Source organism: Hibiscus syriacus, unplaced genomic scaffold (assembly GCF_006381635.1).
Source record: "Hibiscus syriacus cultivar Baekdansim isolate YM2019G1 unplaced genomic scaffold, ASM638163v2 tig00111053_pilon, whole genome shotgun sequence".
Taxonomy (NCBI): domain Eukaryota; kingdom Viridiplantae; phylum Streptophyta; class Magnoliopsida; order Malvales; family Malvaceae; genus Hibiscus; species Hibiscus syriacus.
In genome coordinates this window covers 299,230-318,530 of record NW_024062964.1, presented here as the reverse complement: position 1 = coordinate 318,530, position 19,301 = coordinate 299,230, and the positions used below count along the sequence as shown (strand labels likewise).

At 31.5% G+C, this 19,301-nt stretch overlaps 1 protein-coding gene across 1 annotated transcript; it reads right to left on the bottom strand.

Moving 5' to 3' along the window:
• Positions 1 to 9,933: 9,933 nt before the first annotated feature.
• Positions 9,934 to 12,044, bottom strand: LOC120151330 (dynamin-related protein 4C-like). The gene has a single exon (XM_039163832.1). The coding sequence runs from the start codon at positions 12,042 to 12,044 to the stop codon at positions 9,984 to 9,986; it is 2,061 nt and encodes a 686-aa protein (XP_039019763.1). The 3' UTR covers positions 9,934 to 9,983.
• Between the last annotated feature and the right edge of the window lie 7,257 nt (positions 12,045 to 19,301).

The window sequence follows — 19,301 nt, the reverse complement described above, 5'->3', positions numbered from 1 at the left end:
TTGCTCTTGCAATTGCATCTGCGGGAAATAGACATCCTACATTATAATCATCTAGCAGAAATGGAGCTTGGCACAGAGCAACCACCTGCAGTAGCACATATTTATTGGATCAAATACATGCTATTAACAACTGAATGAGCAAAACACAGATTAATCCCAATAGCTGAAAACTGAACTACATAGAACTTAAATATACCTGGAGAGGGAAAGACTGATTTTTGTCCAAGAGCATAAGGGTTGCCAACATTTGTGAAAATAATCTGTAGATACAAAAATAAAGCCACGAAACAAATTAACATATACACGTCAGTTTTGTAACTGAAAATATAATGGCTCCATGTTTTTCGAGCCCAATTCACTAATCACATGCAAAATCCTTAGCCATATTTCCAAAAACACCAAAAGTCTAAAATTATGGAAAAAAACATACTTCCCAGCACATAGGGGACTCTTGTAAACTATAGGGATAACATATACTGCATAGAGGTTTATGCAGACATTTTAATTTGCGTTCGACGATAAGAATTCCCTCGAGAAAAGTTCAGACAAACAATGAATATGGAATCAACTCATCAAGGCAGGCATTTAACTAGTAAACTCTTAAAACACTAAATATCCTACAATTCCAAAAAGAACAGAAAATCACAAGAACAAGTTCTGGGCTGTAAATAAGAACTATACTAATAATGATAATTTCTGAAAAATGTATAAGAACAATTTGGAATTTACACATTCTCAGTTGACAACAAAGAGCGTGCCTTGAAGTTTTGACAACACAACTAATAAACAAACATCACTTTCCTACATTAATAACAACACTTCTGGTTATCCAATATCTCAATTCAAACTCGGAATCGTTTCTAAACCCTAATCCCAACTTTCTAATCAGATATTTCATAGTGATAGAACCAAGCAGAGGAAAATAATTTAAGGGCACCAAAAGTTTTGACCCATAGGGGAAAAAATTTATTCTCACTTTCCCATAAACACAAGATCATTTCGGTTTCATATCTTGTACATGGAATGAAAAATCAACAATGACGAAACCTAATCAAATTTGAACCTTTACAACCCTAACAACTGAGATCAATAAACGGATTTATTACTCTAATATGGAAGGGAAAAAATCGACGACATACCTGATGGTCGGCAGTTGGTGACCAGACTGGCAACGACGGCGTGATGCACAGTCAGATTTCTGATAAGAGTTAAAAGGAAGAAGAACGTTCGAATAACATTAGGGATTTGAATCCCTGTATGTTAAAGTACTGATCAGTAGCGGTATTTTTTTACGTAAACGCCACTAGGTTATATGACAATCATTGCGTTTGGTATTAAAACGCCACTAAAATACAGGGCGATCGTGGCCCTTACCGACAAACACAACCTTATACTATTCAATAACGGCGTTTTTGTTTAAAACACCGCTAATGTACCTACCTATTGTGACGCTACTCCGCAAACGCCACTAAAGTAAGAGTCTTTTGCGGCGTTTCATCAGAAAAACGCCACGAGTGTCTATCAAAAACAAAATTTTCCTCAGCATCAAAGTACAATATTTAGCGTCGTTTGTTCTTAAAAAGCCAATAAAGTACGAGTATTTACCGACATTTGTTCAAAAAATGCCATTAAAGTATAATATTTAGCTGCATTTGTGCTTAAAACGCCACTAAAGAACGAGTATTTAGTGGCATTTATATACAAACGCCACTAAAGTACGAGTTTTTAACGGCGTTTATACAAAAATGCCACTAAAGTACGAGTATTTACCAACATTTATTCAAAAAATGTCACTAAAATACGAGTCTTTAGATGCGTTTGTACAAAAATGCCACTAAAGTACAATATTTAGCGGCGTTTATATAAAAACGCTACTAAAGTACGCGTATTTACTGGCATTTGTTCTAAAACGCCGATAAAAACCCATTTTATTGTAGTGTTAGTCGCAATTTAAAAAACTAACTCTCGTTATTTTAATATTCAACCAATCTAATTCCTATAAAAATTTGAATTCAATTGATCATATCATCAATAAGTTTATTTTGTAACTTTTCAGTAATTCGTTTGAACCATTAGTCAACTAATAGTTTTAATCTAAACAAAAGCTATTTTGATCAAAATTAAGATATTGAGTCTTATTGAAAGGTGAAAATATTCAAAATTACAATAATACATTTATCATTGTAAATTAAATATATAATTTGGATATTTTCCTCTAACATTCAAACTAATCACTTTAGATCATACAATGACCATACATGAAAAAGTTTAAAACTCAACCAAAAGACTCGAACAAAAATATATATGAATAAATATGACTGTATCGACAAACGAACCACAAAAGAAGATTAAGCTACTAAAACACCATCGAGAACCAAAAATCAGAGCCAATCATCGTGAGAAACTATCTACGAATTCAAAGTCACGTATCCAAATTCAATCTGAGGGTATTAGGAAAGATCAATTGGATTACAAATAAACATCATCTTGATCAGTCGTGACATTGTCAAATCCAACATTGAGAAAACATAATAAAAAGAACGACCAAACGACTGAAAAAGAAGACGGAAAATGTGTCACAAAGGTAGAGAAAATCGTGCCACAAAGAAAAAAAAAATTTATTAAAAAATTAAAAACAAAAAAAAAACAATGGTAAACAATCAATATCAAAATCAATACAAATTCCAGCTAAATAAAATCAAAGAAAAAAATTGATTAATTTATAGAAAGTGACACAAACACTAAAGAGAAAAAAGAGATAGCCGTTAAGAATTTTCAAATATATATAAATTAAATGTTACTAAGATTAATCGATTGTATAAAATAATCCATTATTAACATACCAAATAACTATTGGGTAAAGTGTTAGGTATGACTCATAAATATACCGGTAAAGAGGACAAAGGATAGAGCGGAGTGAGCGAAGCAGCAGCCTGAAGGTTTCACTTAACCTGGAAACGAGCATTTAGTTTGCAGATTGAAGAAATATTTGTACGAGTTGAAACAGTCTCCGAGACAATGGTACAAACGGTTTGACTCCTATATGATCAAGATTAGCTACAAGCGATGTGAGTATGATTGTTGTGTCTATGTTAAGAGCCTTGATGATGGTTCTTTTATTTTTATGTTATTGTATGTTGATGATATGTTAATTGCTGCGAAAACATGGATGATGTTATCGGTTTGAAAACTTTATTGAGTCAGGAATTTGATATGAAAGATTTAGGTGTTACAAAGAAAATTCTTGGAATGAAAATTTACAGGGACAGAGACTCAAGGAAACAGTGGCTATCTCAACGGGGTTATGTTGAGAAAATGCTATAAATGTTTGCGATGAGTATCGTAAAACCAATGAGCACTCCATTGGCGAATCACTTTAAGCTTTCATCATAACAGTGCCGTAAGACATATAATGAAGCTAAAGATATGGCAAATGTTCTGTATTCTAATGATGTTGGATGCTTGATGTATGCAATGGTATGTACTCGTCCTAATTTAGCTCGTGTTGTTAGTCAAGTTTGTAAGTACATGTCTAAACCTGGTAAGTAACATTGGGAAGCAGTCAAGTGGATCTTTAGGTACTTAAAGGGTAATGTGGGACATGGAATTGATTTTTTTAGTCAGCGGGATAATCCTTTGGTTGTAGGATATGTGGATTCAGACTATGCGGGTGATTTGGATAATAGAAGATCTACGACATGGTATGTCTTTACTCTTGGTGGAGGGCCTATTTGTTGGAAGTCTATTGTTCAGTCTGTTGTGGCATTATCTACAACTGAAGCTGAATACAAGGCAGCAGCTGAAGCTGCAAAAGAAGCTTTATGGCTTACCGGTTTAGTGAAGGAGTTGGGTGTTCAGCAAGGTGGAGTTCACTTGGCTAAGAATCAGATATATCGTGCTATAACTAAACATATTGATGTAAGTTTTAACAAGATCAGAGAGTTGGTTGCATCTGGAGAGATTTTGTTTCAGAAGGTACATATTGATGAGAATGCCACTGATATGTTCACCAAGCTAGTTATGATAGACAAGTTTATGCATTGCTTGGACTTGTTGAATGTTTCGAGTTGTTAAATAAGTAAGGTAACCCAACCCACATTGAATGTCTCCTAAAGGGCAGGATATTAGCCAAGGTGGAGATTTGTTATGTATGGCTCATAAATATACCGGTAAACCCCTCGGTACGGTATAGGGTTATTTTTATAAATATGTACCAAGGTTTATTTATTATAAAAGGAGATGTAACCAAAACCTATGAAACATTGAATAAATATTCTAGCGCCGCCTAGGGCACCGAGGACGTAAACACATTGCTGAACCTCGTTAAAATTCTTGTGTTCTTTATGTTTTTTTTACCTGATTATTCAACATAAAGTATACAATTGGTCTTTAATTATAGGGTACTATTTTATTAAGTTATTAGACTACTAAAAGTTACAAAATAGCCTTTCGATTAAAGAGTGTTGCTCTGTTGACTCTCTAGTTAGACTATTAAAAATTACATAATGATCATTTGACTGTTTATTATGTTCTAAACTCGTCATTTTCCTTTAAAATGTGGACGGTATTCTAAGCTGAATGTTAACATGCTTATTGTGATATGATAAAATTTGATCATAGAATCTCAAACAACTATCAAATTCCAATCATTATATTAACATATAGCTCAGACGACCACTAATTTCTTAATAGAGAAGGACGAGTTTGGAACATAATGAATATTCGGGTGATCATTTTTGTAAATTTTAATAGTCAATGGACTCAACAAAGCAACATTCTATAATTAAATCATTTTGTAACTTTTAATAGTCGAGGGACTTAATTGAACAATATTTTATAGTCGAGAGATTATTTGTATACTTTACGCATAATTATTCTAAAATCCTTAAAGATGACGTTATTAATTAGACTATTTTTGTTTATTCGGAGATTGCTTTAATTTCCTTTACCCAAGAGTCCAATTACCAATAACTAGGGGTGTTCATTTTCAGATTCGGATATTATCCGATCCGAAATTTCTGATATTCCAAAAATAAGGATCATTAAAATCATGATCCGTATTCGATTCGAAAAATCAGATATATCTGAAAATTTGGGTATGATATCCGGATATCCAAATCCGAATATAAATTTTAATTAAAAAATAATTTAAATTTAATATATTGTGACTTTATGTAATATATTTTATACTACTATTAACTAAAATATGTTTTAACAATTTCATGATAAATTCTTAATATTTCATTCAATTTGAAAAAAAAATAAGATAAAAAGTACGAAAAAAAATTAATAATTCATATTGATGAACACCAGAACTTATTGGATTAAATCTGCAAGGCATTAAGGCTTTGTGACTAGTGGCTGGGCGTTCGGCATTTTAATTTTCACGTTGGATGACTAGTGGCCGGAGCATTAGGATTTTACAGGCTAGGGACGGGTTGGTTGGCTAGGATAGCTGGGCCTGGGTAAAATATTTTAAAGGCCCAATTTTATCTGATTTTCGGATAATCAGAAATTAATCTTTAGCCAATCCTTATTCGAATTTTTCTGAATATACGATCTGAACTATCCTAAAATTAAAAAAAATTTGATAAAATATCTAAAATTTTAGATCAAATCGACGAATCAATAGATCAGATCGATCAAATCGGATTTTTTTACACATCCCAACCTATAACCATGCAAGTACCAAGTAGGTGACACAATACAACCTTATTAATTTGCTGGTATCCTATTAGGTTAGGTCAGGTTGAAGTTGAAGAGGGACAAAACCAACTCCTTGTACTCGCCCATAAATATTCCCCCTCACCGTACCAATGGGTCTAAAAATTAAACAAAGATGGCGGTATCAATTGATTCCTTCGAGTGAAGTTTTATAGTGCGACACTTTAATATAAGGTTAAAATAAGATGTTATCGATTTTGTTATTATTTAAATAATAAAATAGGTAAAAAAATACTTAAAACATTATTATTTTTATCTAAAACATCAATTTTTTAATATTTTCGGTAAAAGTGCCCAACAATAACAAAACTGGTAGAAAAATAACAAAACGAGTAGCGTTTTATCAAATCTGGTAAAGCGCCCAATAACAACAAAACCGATAGAAATAATAATGTTTCCGGTCATTTTTTACCGGTTTTGTTATTTAAATAATAACAAAACCGGTAACATATTTTTTAATCGTATATTAAGGCTGCCGGACGTGAACATTTACATTCCTTTGATGGTATTTGTGAGAAGTTGAACCCAATGAATGGTTTTGATAGTAAAATTAATAATATTATTCCTTTTAGATTATTTAAATTCGAATAGTTTTATTTATAGATATATACATTTTTGTTAAATTTAACATTGGATATAAATATTATTTTATAATCAGATTTCTTAGAGAAATATGTGAAATGTAGACCCTCAAAAGGCAAGGGTATGTTGAATTGATTCATCCTACATGATTATTTAATGCCATTTACCAAAGAAAATGGAAGCATGGACTAGAGTGGAGGAATATTTTACTTTACAGAAAAATTCCCAAAATAATAAAGTAAAAGTAAATAATAAAAAAGATAAAGGGTTTTATTTTTTTCTCTTTTTACGGTTAACAAGGCAAACTTGTTGAGTAGGGTTGTAAAATCAAGTAATCGTTCAGGTTTTAGTCGAGTCTTATTAAATCAGGTCAAATCAAATACATGTCGTGTTAGGTCAATTTGATGGTTTGACTCGGATTAGATCGGGTCAAAGTCAAATCAGTTCGAGTCATTTTCATGTTGATTTTACCATCAGATTCAGTTCGGGTTCAGATAAGGTTAATTTCAGTTCGGGTTCAGATAAGGTTAATTTCAGCTCAGGTCAAAACGGTTCAGGTCCAAATTAGTTAAATTCCAGATTAATTCAAGTTCAGATGAAATTCATGTTGGATCTTATTCAGATTGATTCACATCATTGAAAGACAAAATTCATGTTGGATCTTACCGGGTACGAATTGACTTCAGGTCGGGTCATTTTCGAGTTAATTATTTTTCGCCTTTCATGAACGACGAATTATAATTTTTAATTCCATATGATTTGTTGTAAATTACAAAAAAATATAAATAATCGTGAGTCAATTTTAATAAAAAAATATAATTTTAAGGACTAAATTGAAAAACAAGAAATTACATAAAAAAAATTAAATAAATTAACAACACGAATGTATGAGGCATCAAATCGAAATATAAATAAGTATGGGTCAATTTCATATACAAATATAATTTTAATGACTAGATTGAAGTAAATTACAAAATATAAATAAGTATGGGCCGATTTCATATACAAATATAATTTTAAGGACTAAATTGAACAAATGTGAAATTATAAATTAAAATTTAAATAAATTACACAACATATAGGGACCAAATCCAAAATAATTGTAACTAAAATTAATATAAAAATAGATTGAATTGCATTTATTTTAAAAGTTAAGGAAAAAACTAAATCAATTTTTATATATATATATATATATATATATATATATTATAATACGTATGATGAATGTTATGATAATATGATAATGAATGTATATATAATGTACACTATACTTATATCATAAGTGTATATATACATATATAATGTTATGCATACATTATAAATATATACTTTTATATATATATATATATATATACTTATACATATGTATACTATACCTATATGTATAATTACACATACATACACACATATATAAAAGTATCTATATATAGGTATGTATATAAATATATATAAGTATAAAGTATAATATATAAGTATATGTATATATAAGTATATATATATATATATATATCATTAAAAATAAGTGACTAAAATAAAAGATACTAAAATTAATATTCATATTTTATAATTGTGCACATTAAAGAAAGAAGGGAAAATTAAAAGTAATTAGAATGTATATGGTTATAAATTGCATTGAATTGTAAAATTCAAGGAAAGATTTATAATTAGACCATGACTAAAATGAAAGAAATTAAAAACAAAATTACAAAACATAAAACTACTAATTATTAGAGGATCACATTTCTAATTGACCCAAAAATTGGGAATTGAAAAAAGCACCAACATTTGTCCCAAAAAAAATTGTCTTTCCTTTTCTAAATTCTCAAAAAAAAAATCAAATTTTCCTTCTTCCCTCTTCTAAATTCTCAAAAAATCAAATTTTCTCTCTTCTAAATTTTGACCCAAAAAAATTCAATTTGTCAGAATTACTCAAAAGCAAGCTTTCTTTTAAAAAGTTCTCACATCTTTCATGTGAATATATATATATATATATATATAAAAGTTTTTTAATTGATGATTAAATTTAAATTTTCATTCCCAACTAAATTGATCTATATATTTTAAAATTTTAAGTTAAATTATATTTAAATTATTAATTAATTAAAATATATAAATAAATTCAACTTCTATAATGTAATAAAATCATGTTCAATAAATAATAGAAAGTAAAGTTATTAATTTAATTATCATAACTAACCATTTATATTAACTTTTAAAAAACAATCATATTAATTATTATAGTTTATTATAAATTCAAAATTTCACAACTATATCAATTGTAACTTATAAGTTAAGTAAATATCAGTTCAATTTAATAATAGGTCGGATCATTTACAGGTTGAGTCAATTACAGATCAGGTTTATTACATGTCAAGCTGATAACAGGTCAGATAATATTAATTATTTATCAGGTTAATCTCGGGTTTAGGTTTATATTAGTTCGGGTGCAGGTTGGGTTCGGTTATCACATTATCAGGTTCAATTCGGGTTCAGGTCGTTTTCCGTTCAAGTGCAAGTCGTAAATTTTCATGTCCAACTCGGATTCAGGTCAATAATAGTTCGGACTCAAATCAATTTCGAATCTGAATCAATTTCGAATCACCACCACTACGGGTCATAAATAATTTTGACTTAAATTGATTTAAGTCAGTTTTCTATGTCAGATTAACTTTGTACATCCCTATTGTTAAGTGGATAGAAAAAGTTGTACCGATAGCCATTGGCCATGCATTAATTGGTAATTCATTGAAATGATAATCGGTAATTATTATTGATATTTAGCTAATTTTGTTTCTCCCTACAAACAGATTAATACTAACATCTCACACTCAGAGATTAATACCTTAATTAATAGCTCCATCGTCTCTCGATTAACTTCCGGTTCATGGAGGGATTACCAAACAGGGAAGAAATGGCACCATGCAACGACGGAGAAGCGTAGTTAATACAGGGAAAGACGAAGCTGAAAAGGGTGGGTTTGAAGCTCTTTTTCTGCTTGGATTTGGACTTGATGGAGGAATGATGGGAAGGAGGAGGGGTCAAAGGAGGGAGAGAAGTGTCGGAAGCAGGATGCTTGGGGGTTCCAGGGTGCGATTCCCACATGAACGGAGCGGCGACAGAGGCTCCGCCGTAGTAGACCCTGGAAGAAGCCATGGAAGTTTCCTTGGACATGAGCCTGGAGAAGAACTTGTCGTCTTGCTTCATTTGGAGACCTTTCAGTCCAAAGCTACTACCGTCGCTCGACATTTTGGAAAGTGGTGTGACCTCTGGTGGTGGGTGTGAGCTACACTTGGTAGATCTCAAGTTCCTCACCTCAAGATCGGAAGTTGAAGCCTAGTAAAGAACAGAATTCTAGTATAGTTGGTATATAATTGAGGTTACATACCTTACAATTGTAGGGTGGAATCTATATGTGTCGGTTAAATTCAGTTATAAGAAATTTATACTAAAAGACAAATTATCTTCTATTCAAGATAATTTCGGATCATTCAGGTTTGAGGTCGTACTTTTATGTAAGGACATTTCATGTTTAAATAGATCTAGATTATTTATTATTATTATTAGTAGTAGTACATTGTATTATTTTTGTAAAATATTTTCACACAGACACAAACTTAAAAGCACGCTATAAAGCAAAGCATTAAGACATAAATTTGACGTGAAAAAAAAAAAAGCAGCTAATAATCATAACCAGCAAACCTGTCCATGACCTTGGCCACACTATCTTTGGACTCCTTTAACAGCTCGATGCTCTTTTCGAGCTTCGCACGCTTTGCAGCTATTATAGGGGATTCCATTGTCATCCTCTCAATTCCATGCCCATCGGCTCCCATCAACTCCTTCACAATCTCCTCCATGTCATTGTTCACAAGATTATGAAGACTGTACTGTAAATGCAACGCCATGGAATCAACCAATCTCATCTTAAATATCTTCCAGTAAACACACATTCTCATCTTCAGGCCAAAAGCTTGCTGCAGAAGCAAAACATTCTTATGCTGTCTCAGATGTTCAATTTCAGTTTCCCCAATACCTTGAAGAACCACACGGGAAGGCGGTTGCTTCGTGTTTGGTCCCGTATTTACTTGGCTTATGAAGTAGTCTTGTTGGCTCATGAGGTTCATCCACTTCGTCATGTAATCAGGGTTACAAGTATAGCCAGTCAGCTTTTCCATTTGTACAATCTCCTTCACCCTATTGATTGATTGCTCCCTCCTCTTTTGAACAAGCTTGTGAGCAGCTCTTTTGGTGCATACCTTGAGGAGGTAATACATTTCCGAGTGGCGTGTAAAAACTGACATCACCACATCATCTATGTAATCCCAAGCATTTTCAGCGAATTTGACTGGCAGATGCGATATCCTCTCGATTTTTCTTTGTAGGATACGGAGGAATGCTTCGTGGGGAAGGAAGTTTGGTAGTCTGATTCCCCTAACATCTTCCAAAACCTTGATCTCTTCTGCTAAAAAGTCTTTTGCAAGATTACTTTCCTCGCAGTTGCAAAGGTCATCGGAAAACTTGTCGAGCATTTCGACTAACCGAGCAGTGCCGAGCTTTGTATTGTCATCAGGGTATTCATCAAATTCCCCTCTCCAAAGAAATTTCTTGAGTGATTCTTTAACTTCTCCAATGATCCTGATAAGAGTTTGTGTGGCCTCGGCAATAGAACTGAAAGCGTTGGGCATTTTCTCTAGCTCTGAAACATTTGCATCCAGCTTTGCACTAATCTTTTTCACAATCTCTGGTAAGCACTTTGCAATGATATTAGCCTGAACTTGAACAAGCTTTTGGGCCAGCACTGGAACACCCACCATAGATTTATCAATACCTGATAAATGTGTATTAGTTTCGAACAACCTGGCCTCTTCCTTCCTTGCTTCTTCTTGGGACTCATCACCGACACGATTCCTAACACAAACATAACCAAGTCCTATATTCACATCATTTGCAGTAATCCTGTCGAGAAGCCCTTCGGGGGCCTTATCGGCCTTAGTAACCACAGCAAGAGTTCTCTCACCAGTCTTGTCCACTTGCAGCGACATCCTAATGGATTCACAGGTTGAAAAATCGACGGTGGCCGACAAAACATTAAGGATAATGCTTTCCTTAGGTGTTATGTACTGCATGATGATGTCTCTGATCTGCTCATGTATATTTTCAGGCTGACCATGGACGGGCACTCTCGTGATTCCAGGAAGATCAACCATGGTAAGATCAGGAACCCCATCCTTCTTCACCACTAAAGTTATCGGGCTGTTGCATATGCTCTTATCACGGCCCGCAACCTCATCAGTTGCGATATTTATGGCTGTTGCAATGTGGGATTCCTCCGTTGGAACTATTTTTCCCTTGTACTCGAAGTGAACCATTGGCCTTGGACATGCATGGTTCTGCAACCGGATAATGAGTGGTACCCTGGTGCAAATGCCCTGGCTACGAGGAAGATTAACACCGGCCAAAGATTCAAGAACACTAGACTTTCCTGATGACTGGTCTCCAACCACAACAATTGTGGGGAGTTGTATGCCTTCTTTCATCACCATAAGAAGCCTGAGTCTATCAATGACATCAAGCAATGGTCGAATCTTGTCATTGCAGGATGAAATTATTGGAGCTTGGGCCTGTGCTTGTGCTGCCACAACCCTTGGCAGTTCCGTAGTAGGAGTTGCTGGTTGAGAATCTTCATGATCATTGATGACATCAATGTTCCATGAATCAGCTTCATCATGCGAACTCATTTCTTAGATAACCAGAGAGAGAAATACTTGCTTTTTTCATCAACTAATAGTATTAAAAGGGCTATAAAAATAAGAATCAATGTTAATCCATGGCTTGCGTAGGACAGGTAGAATAAAGCACCAAAAATAGGAAGAATAAAGTGATAGCTTCACCTTATACCAAACCTCAAGAAACAAGCAAAGGAAGCTTGGAATGGGGGAAAATTAGGTACGGGGATGAGCCATGTTGCCATTAACTCGTAAGCTCCTTGCGTCAAATGAATTCCATCCCAGCTCAGTCGTTCATCAGGATTTTCACATACGGCTACTTCTGGATCTCCGAAATTGTAGTCTCCTCCGATTCCACAACAGACTTTTTGCAATGATGTTGGATCAAAACCTGATGATTTGTTTTTCAAAGACTCGAAAAATGACCAAAACAATTCACGGTACAATCCCTAGTTACATATTTTTATTACAGTTCAATTATTTACTCTTTTTACATATATCTATTCATAGGTAAATTTAATTCCCAATAGGTTTTTTATATAATAAAAAGTAAAATATGTTCAAGAAATAATAATACGCACAAGTTGACGACAGATAATTAAAAAAAAAATCCAATTAAAATATACAAAATCTTTCGTACTTTATAAATATATCTAAATTTTAATTTTTTATATTGAGAATTTAACCTTTTATCACCGTTTTTTTAATATAATTTTAATTAACTTTTTAATTTTTTTTGCGTTTTTATCTTTTTAATAAAATTTCTGAATATTTTAACAACTTTATAATATTTTTAAAATTTTAATAAATTCTTAATTTTTAATTAACGATTAAATATATCCTCAGGCTTTTAATTAAAATCAATTATACTCTTCAACTTGGTTTAAAAAAACAATCATGTCCTCAAAATCGGGTAAAAAATTAATACAATCTCTCTTATGTCATCATTCAAACGTGGACTCCCATGTCAACATTATAAACTATCACGTGAACAAAATAACAATCAACCTGATCAAAAGATGAAATTGATAAACTTGAATGAGTCCGAAAGCATAATTGATATAATTAAAAATAAAAGATAAAATTAAATTAAATTTGATTTGATTTAATATAGGAACAAATATATACCCTTTAAACCTATTTAAAATGTAGTCAAATTATCAACTTTAGCAAACTAACATAGATTGCCAGCTAGCCGATACGTATAGATGCAGGGGGACATTATTTGACAGCTACCACTACTGCAAGAGATAGAGACGGTGGTGGTGGTGGAGGAATTTGTTTCTCGTTGAATCGAGAGAGCTATTAAATGAAGTTAATGACGATAACAAGAGTCTCGAGACTCGACGACCATGGAGGATAGCAAGGTGGCCAGTGGCCACACTATGTTCTACGGCGGCGGCTATTCATCTGGCACGATGGGTAAGTTTAAATGGTTTTATATGGCATTTAAGTTTACTTGCGCTGAGCGTTTATCTGGTTTGCTACTATTTTCAGGAGATGCTTGTGGATATGGCAACTTATATAGCCGGCCAAATTTTTTCAAATAATGCATTGGGGAAAAATTGCTCGAATAATGGTGTATATAAATTATTTCGTGAAATATGACGAATGCTGCAATATACCCGAAAACGTACCGTCGTCCGAGCGACCCAACTGAACCCCTTGAAGAAGCATTGGCCTCGGTGCAATTGCCAAACTCATTTTTCACTTTTTTTCATTACAATGTAAATGTACAAAGGGTAAATTACACAATTCATCATTCAACTTTACTCTCTCTCCAAATTCACTCATTGTACTTTTAATTTTTTCAATTTAATCACTCAATTTTTGTTTTACTCAAATTTTGATCACTCTACAATGACATGGATTGTTTTACTCCTATTTTGATTACTCATCGGCCATTGTTCCAGTTGTTATATGGAAGCCAATTTGATCCATCAACTCTAGCATTGAATTTGTGTACTAAAGAAACCAACATCGTGCTCACATAATTTTTAGTTGAAATTGTTGTCCAAAATAGTGCAGTAGCATTGAATTCCAAGTGCCCAGTCGACATGAATAAAGCTTCACTTCATTGAAGGATGTTACCATAATGCCCAATACTAAAATCACAAATTCAATTCTCATTCAATGCAAAAAGCTGATGCCCCAATCAAGCCCTGTGTATGTTCGACAAATACGGACAAAAATACAGTCATAAAAGACTATAGTGAAAAGCATTAAAAGGCTTCAGTCGAAATTAGAAAAGGTGAAGAATTAAACTACCGTCGACGAGCCATCGTCTACCGGCAAAAGGGTGAGGCTGAAGGTGGGGTTGTAATTTGGGGTTTATGGTTTGTATATGGTTTAGGTATGATTTTGGGATTTAGGGTTTGGGTTTAAATTTAAGGGTATAATTTGGATTTTTAATTAATTTATTTTTATTATAATCTTATATGGCATTAAAATATTAATAAATTATGCCACATCATATGAATTTTTTTTAAAAATAATCCATGTCATCATAGAGTGACCAAAATATGAGCAAACCAAAAGTTGAGTGATTAAATTGAAAAAGTTAGAAGTACAGTGAGTAAAATAGTAGAGAGAGTAAAGTTGAGTGATGAATTGTGTAATTTACCCTTTGTACATTGAACAGATTTCCAATGCGTGTTTATGGGTTTTTTCGAGCATGGGAAGACGCTTGGACTCCAATGCGTCTTCGGTAAGTTGCTTGGGTCGCAGCGCCACTTCAGAGTACAATATAGCATTCGCTCTATTTCACGTAATAATCTCTCGTGTAATTTATTAGAGCAATTATTTTTGTAGACTGCATCATTGTAAAAGTTCAACCATATAGCCTATAGGCTACGGGACTAACAATGGTTACATATATATATATATATATATATATATATATATATATATATATCCTTAAGAATACGAATGAAATCTCAATTGTTTCAGCTAGAAGAGAATGTGCAAATATTCCTTGAATATTCGAAGTTGTAATTTAGTTTTTTATCATTCAATGAGCGTCTTGTATTTCATAAAAATTGGGGGCAATATAATCCTTACGTAAAGGCCACCCATCCAACTTTATGGGCATTAAGATATGTTTCAGTCATGGATGATTCTCATAAGAGATTCCCAACATGTCATAAGATTCTTGTTCTTGAAAATACGCACTTTTCCAAACCCAGAAAACAGACGGAATTCTAGGGTTACTTATTGGAGCAAATACTTGTATACATATTTCCTCTGGTTGATTAATACATACTCTATTCTCGTAAGATGATACACACTGGCTAACAATCCGCCTGGTGCTATATCATAGGCACCATGGATTTAAATAGCGTTTTTGATCGCCTCACGTTTATCACGATTGCGGACATTACGGATGCCATCGCGGTCATTACGGGTGTCACGATCGTGATTTTTTTTAATTTGCACAACTTATCTTAAAACATAATAAAAAAATTATAATTACGAGAAATCAATTTTAATGACTTTTAGAATGTTTTCTAAGCGAAAATGACATATATATATATATATATATATAATATAATTTAACCAAATAGAAGACTTTAATTAACGATGATATAATAAGATAATTAATTAACGATGAGATTTTGAATACATTATTATTTAAAAGAAATAATACTATCAACATAGGAAAAAACTCTAAGAAATTAAAATGGATAAAAATAAATTTTGCTATAACTATGAGATAAGAAATTATTTACCATGTTGAATGAAATTTGAATACATTTAAAGAACAAAATAACTAAATTAAATATAATTAAAATAAAAATAAAAATGTAAAATTGAAATGTAAAAAAATTATATTACTGAAATTAAGACTAAATTAAACCAATAGAGAAATGCAAGACTTCTTTAAAAAATAAAAATGTAAAATTTAAATGTAAGAAATTCATCAACAAGCTTGCTTTACTTTAATTTATTATAATTTTCCATTTAATTAATATATTTATTTAGAATATTTTTTAATTATCGGCAACATGCGTATTTTATCGATACAACCGTCCGAACTTAGATTCAATAACTGAAGTTGTTTAATGGGTTTAATAACCCAATAAAATGTAAGTACATGTTGTTAGTTTAGAAAATTTGAGAGTGTGATATGACTTGAAAGAAATGTTATATCAAAGTGGGTGGTGAAATGGAGAGGGATAAAATTGCTTAGATTTGAAGGGAAAATGCACTTATTTGACCCGTATTTTCAGGCTTACTAAACTAAACTAATCTCACACACTCAACCTACCAGTATCTCAAATCCCAGAATTTGCCCACTTTCACTGTTGTCTCATGCAATCAAAGCAACTGATAGAACGCTGTAATATTTTTCAACTTCATATACCAAACAAAAACTCGTAATACCTATATATATGTATATATATATATGGGTCAAAGTGCATGCATCTTATCTGGAAAATTAAAATGGAGAGGAACTTTGGCCCTATCAAGTTAGTCAAATCAGTAGATCACGAATGAACCCAACTTTGAATGTGCAGACTTTTACTTGCTGTCATTCATTCATTTGTGAGTTTGTTCATAGGATTTTGTTTGTTCAAAATGTTGTATGTCGTATCTCGGTTTGTTTAAATTAAAGACCATGTTAAGAGAGATTTAATAGATTAATTTATTATGATTTCTTGTCAATAATTTAAAACTATTTTGTTAATGAACAAAATATTATGATTTAATGTGTATATATATATATATATATATATATATATATATAGTGTTATTATTATATACAAAATTAAAATATTAATATTATTTAGGTTAAAGGAATATTTATGTCTTTTAGTGGTACTAAATAATAAATTAATTAGTTACTTTAAATGGAATAAAAAATATAAAAGCAGCTATGTTTCCATGGTGGGTGTATACGTATTATCAATCGTAAAATACGCAAATAGACCTCTAAGTATAATATATTTTTTATAGTCTGCCAACTACGAAAAGTTATAAATGTTTATCTACCTCAAAAAACTAATAACTTGTTCCGTTGCAATTAAAATTTTAACGTCAAATGATATAGTAGTTAATAAAATTGACTTAATAACATATTTAATTTTTATAATTTATTTTAATTTAGTCGCAATTTAAAAAAATTAACCCTCGTTACTTTAATATTCAACCAATCTAATTCCCATAAAAATTTGAATTCAATTGATCATATTATCAATAAGTTTATTTTGTAACTTTTCAGTAATAATTTTTTACCATTAGTAAACTAACAATATTTATCTAAACAAGAGCTATTTTGATCAAAATTAAGATATTGAGTCTTATTAAAAGGTGAAAATATTCAAAATTACAATAATACAATTATCACTGCAAATTAATATATAATTTGGATATTTTCTTCTAACATTCAAACTAATCACTTTAGATCATACAATGATCATACATGAAAAAGTTTAAAACTCAACCAAAAGACTCGAACAAAAATATATATGAATAAATTTGACTGCATCGACAAACGAACAACAAAAGAAGATTAAGCTACTGAATCACCATCGAGAACCACAAATCAGAGCCAATCATCGTGAGAAACTATCTACGAATTCAAAGTCACGTATCCAAATTCAATCTGAGAGTATCAGGGAAGATCAATTGGATTACAAATAAGCGTCATCTTGATCAGTCGTGGCATTGTCAAATCCAATACTGAGAAAACATAATAAAAAAAAGACCAAACGACCAAAAAAAGACGAAAGTATGCCACAAAGAAAAAGAATATTTTTATTAAAAAAACAACAGTCAACAATCAATATCAATATTAATACAGACACGAGTTAAATAAAATCAAAGAAAAAATTGATTAATTTATAGAAAGTGACACAAACCCTAAAGAGAGAAAGGAGATAGCCGCTAAGATTTTTCACATATATATAAATTAAATGTTACTAAGATTAATCGATTGTATAAAATATTCCATTGTTAACATACCAAATAATCATTGGGTAAGTATACAATTGGTATTTAATTATAGGGTACTATTTTATTAAATTATTGGACTATTAAAATTTACAAAATATTCTTTTGATTAAAGAGTGTTGCTTTGTTGAGTCCCTAGCTAGACTATTAAAAATTACAAAATGATCATTTGACTGTTTATTATGTTCTAAAATCATCATTTTCCTTTAAAAAGTGGATTGTATTATAAGATGAATGTTAACACGTTGATTATGATATGATAAAACATGATCCCAAAATATCAAACAACTATCAAATTCCAATCATTATGTTAACATCTGGCTCAGACGACCACTAATTTCTTAAAAGAAAAGGACGAGTTTGGAACATGATGAATAGTTGGGTGATCATTTTATAAATTTTAATAGTCAAGGGACTCAACAAAACAACATTCTATAATTAGATCATTTTGTAACTTTTAATAGTCAAGGGACTTAATTGAACAATAATTTTATAGTCGAGAGATCATTTGTATATTTTACCCATAATTATTCTATTTAAAATCCTTAAAGATGACGTTATAAATCAGACTATATTTGTTTATTAGGAGATTGCTTTAATTTCATTTACCCAAGAGTCCAATTACCTATAATTAGGGGTGTTCAGTTTCGGATTCAAATATTATCTGATCCGAAATTTCTGATATTCGAAAAATACTGATCATTAAAATCATGATCAGTATCCGATTTGAAAAATCAGATATATCTGAAAATTTGGGTATGATATCCGGATATCTGAATCTTAATATAAATTTTAATTAAAAAATAATTTAAATTTAATATATTGTGACTTTATGTAATATATTTTATACTACTATTAACTAAAATATGTTTTAACAATTTCATGATAAATTCTTAATATTTCATTCAATTTGAAAAGAAAAAAATAAGATAAAAAGTACGAAAAAAACAAATTAATAATTCATATTGATGAACACCAGAACTTATTGGATTAAATCTGCAAGGCATTAAGGCTGGGTGACTAGTGGCTGGGCTTTCGGCATTTTAATTTTCACGTTGGATGACTAGTTGGATAGGATAGCTGGGCCTGGGTAAAGTATTTTAAAGGCCCACTTTTATCTGATTTTCGGATAATCCGAAATTAATTTTTAGCCGATCCTTATTCGAATTTTTCTGAATATACGATCTGAACTATGCAAGTAGCAAATAGGTGACACAATACAACCTTATTAATTTGCTGGTATCCTATTAGGTTAGGTCAGGTTGAAGTTGAAGAGGGACCAAACCAACTCCTTGTACTCGCCCATAAATATTCCCC

Bases quoted from the DNA above. Each gene is read 5' to 3' on its own strand.
- LOC120151330 (XM_039163832.1), bottom strand. From the start codon at position 12,044: ATGAGTTCGCATGATGAAGCTGATTCATGGAACATTGATGTCATCAAT.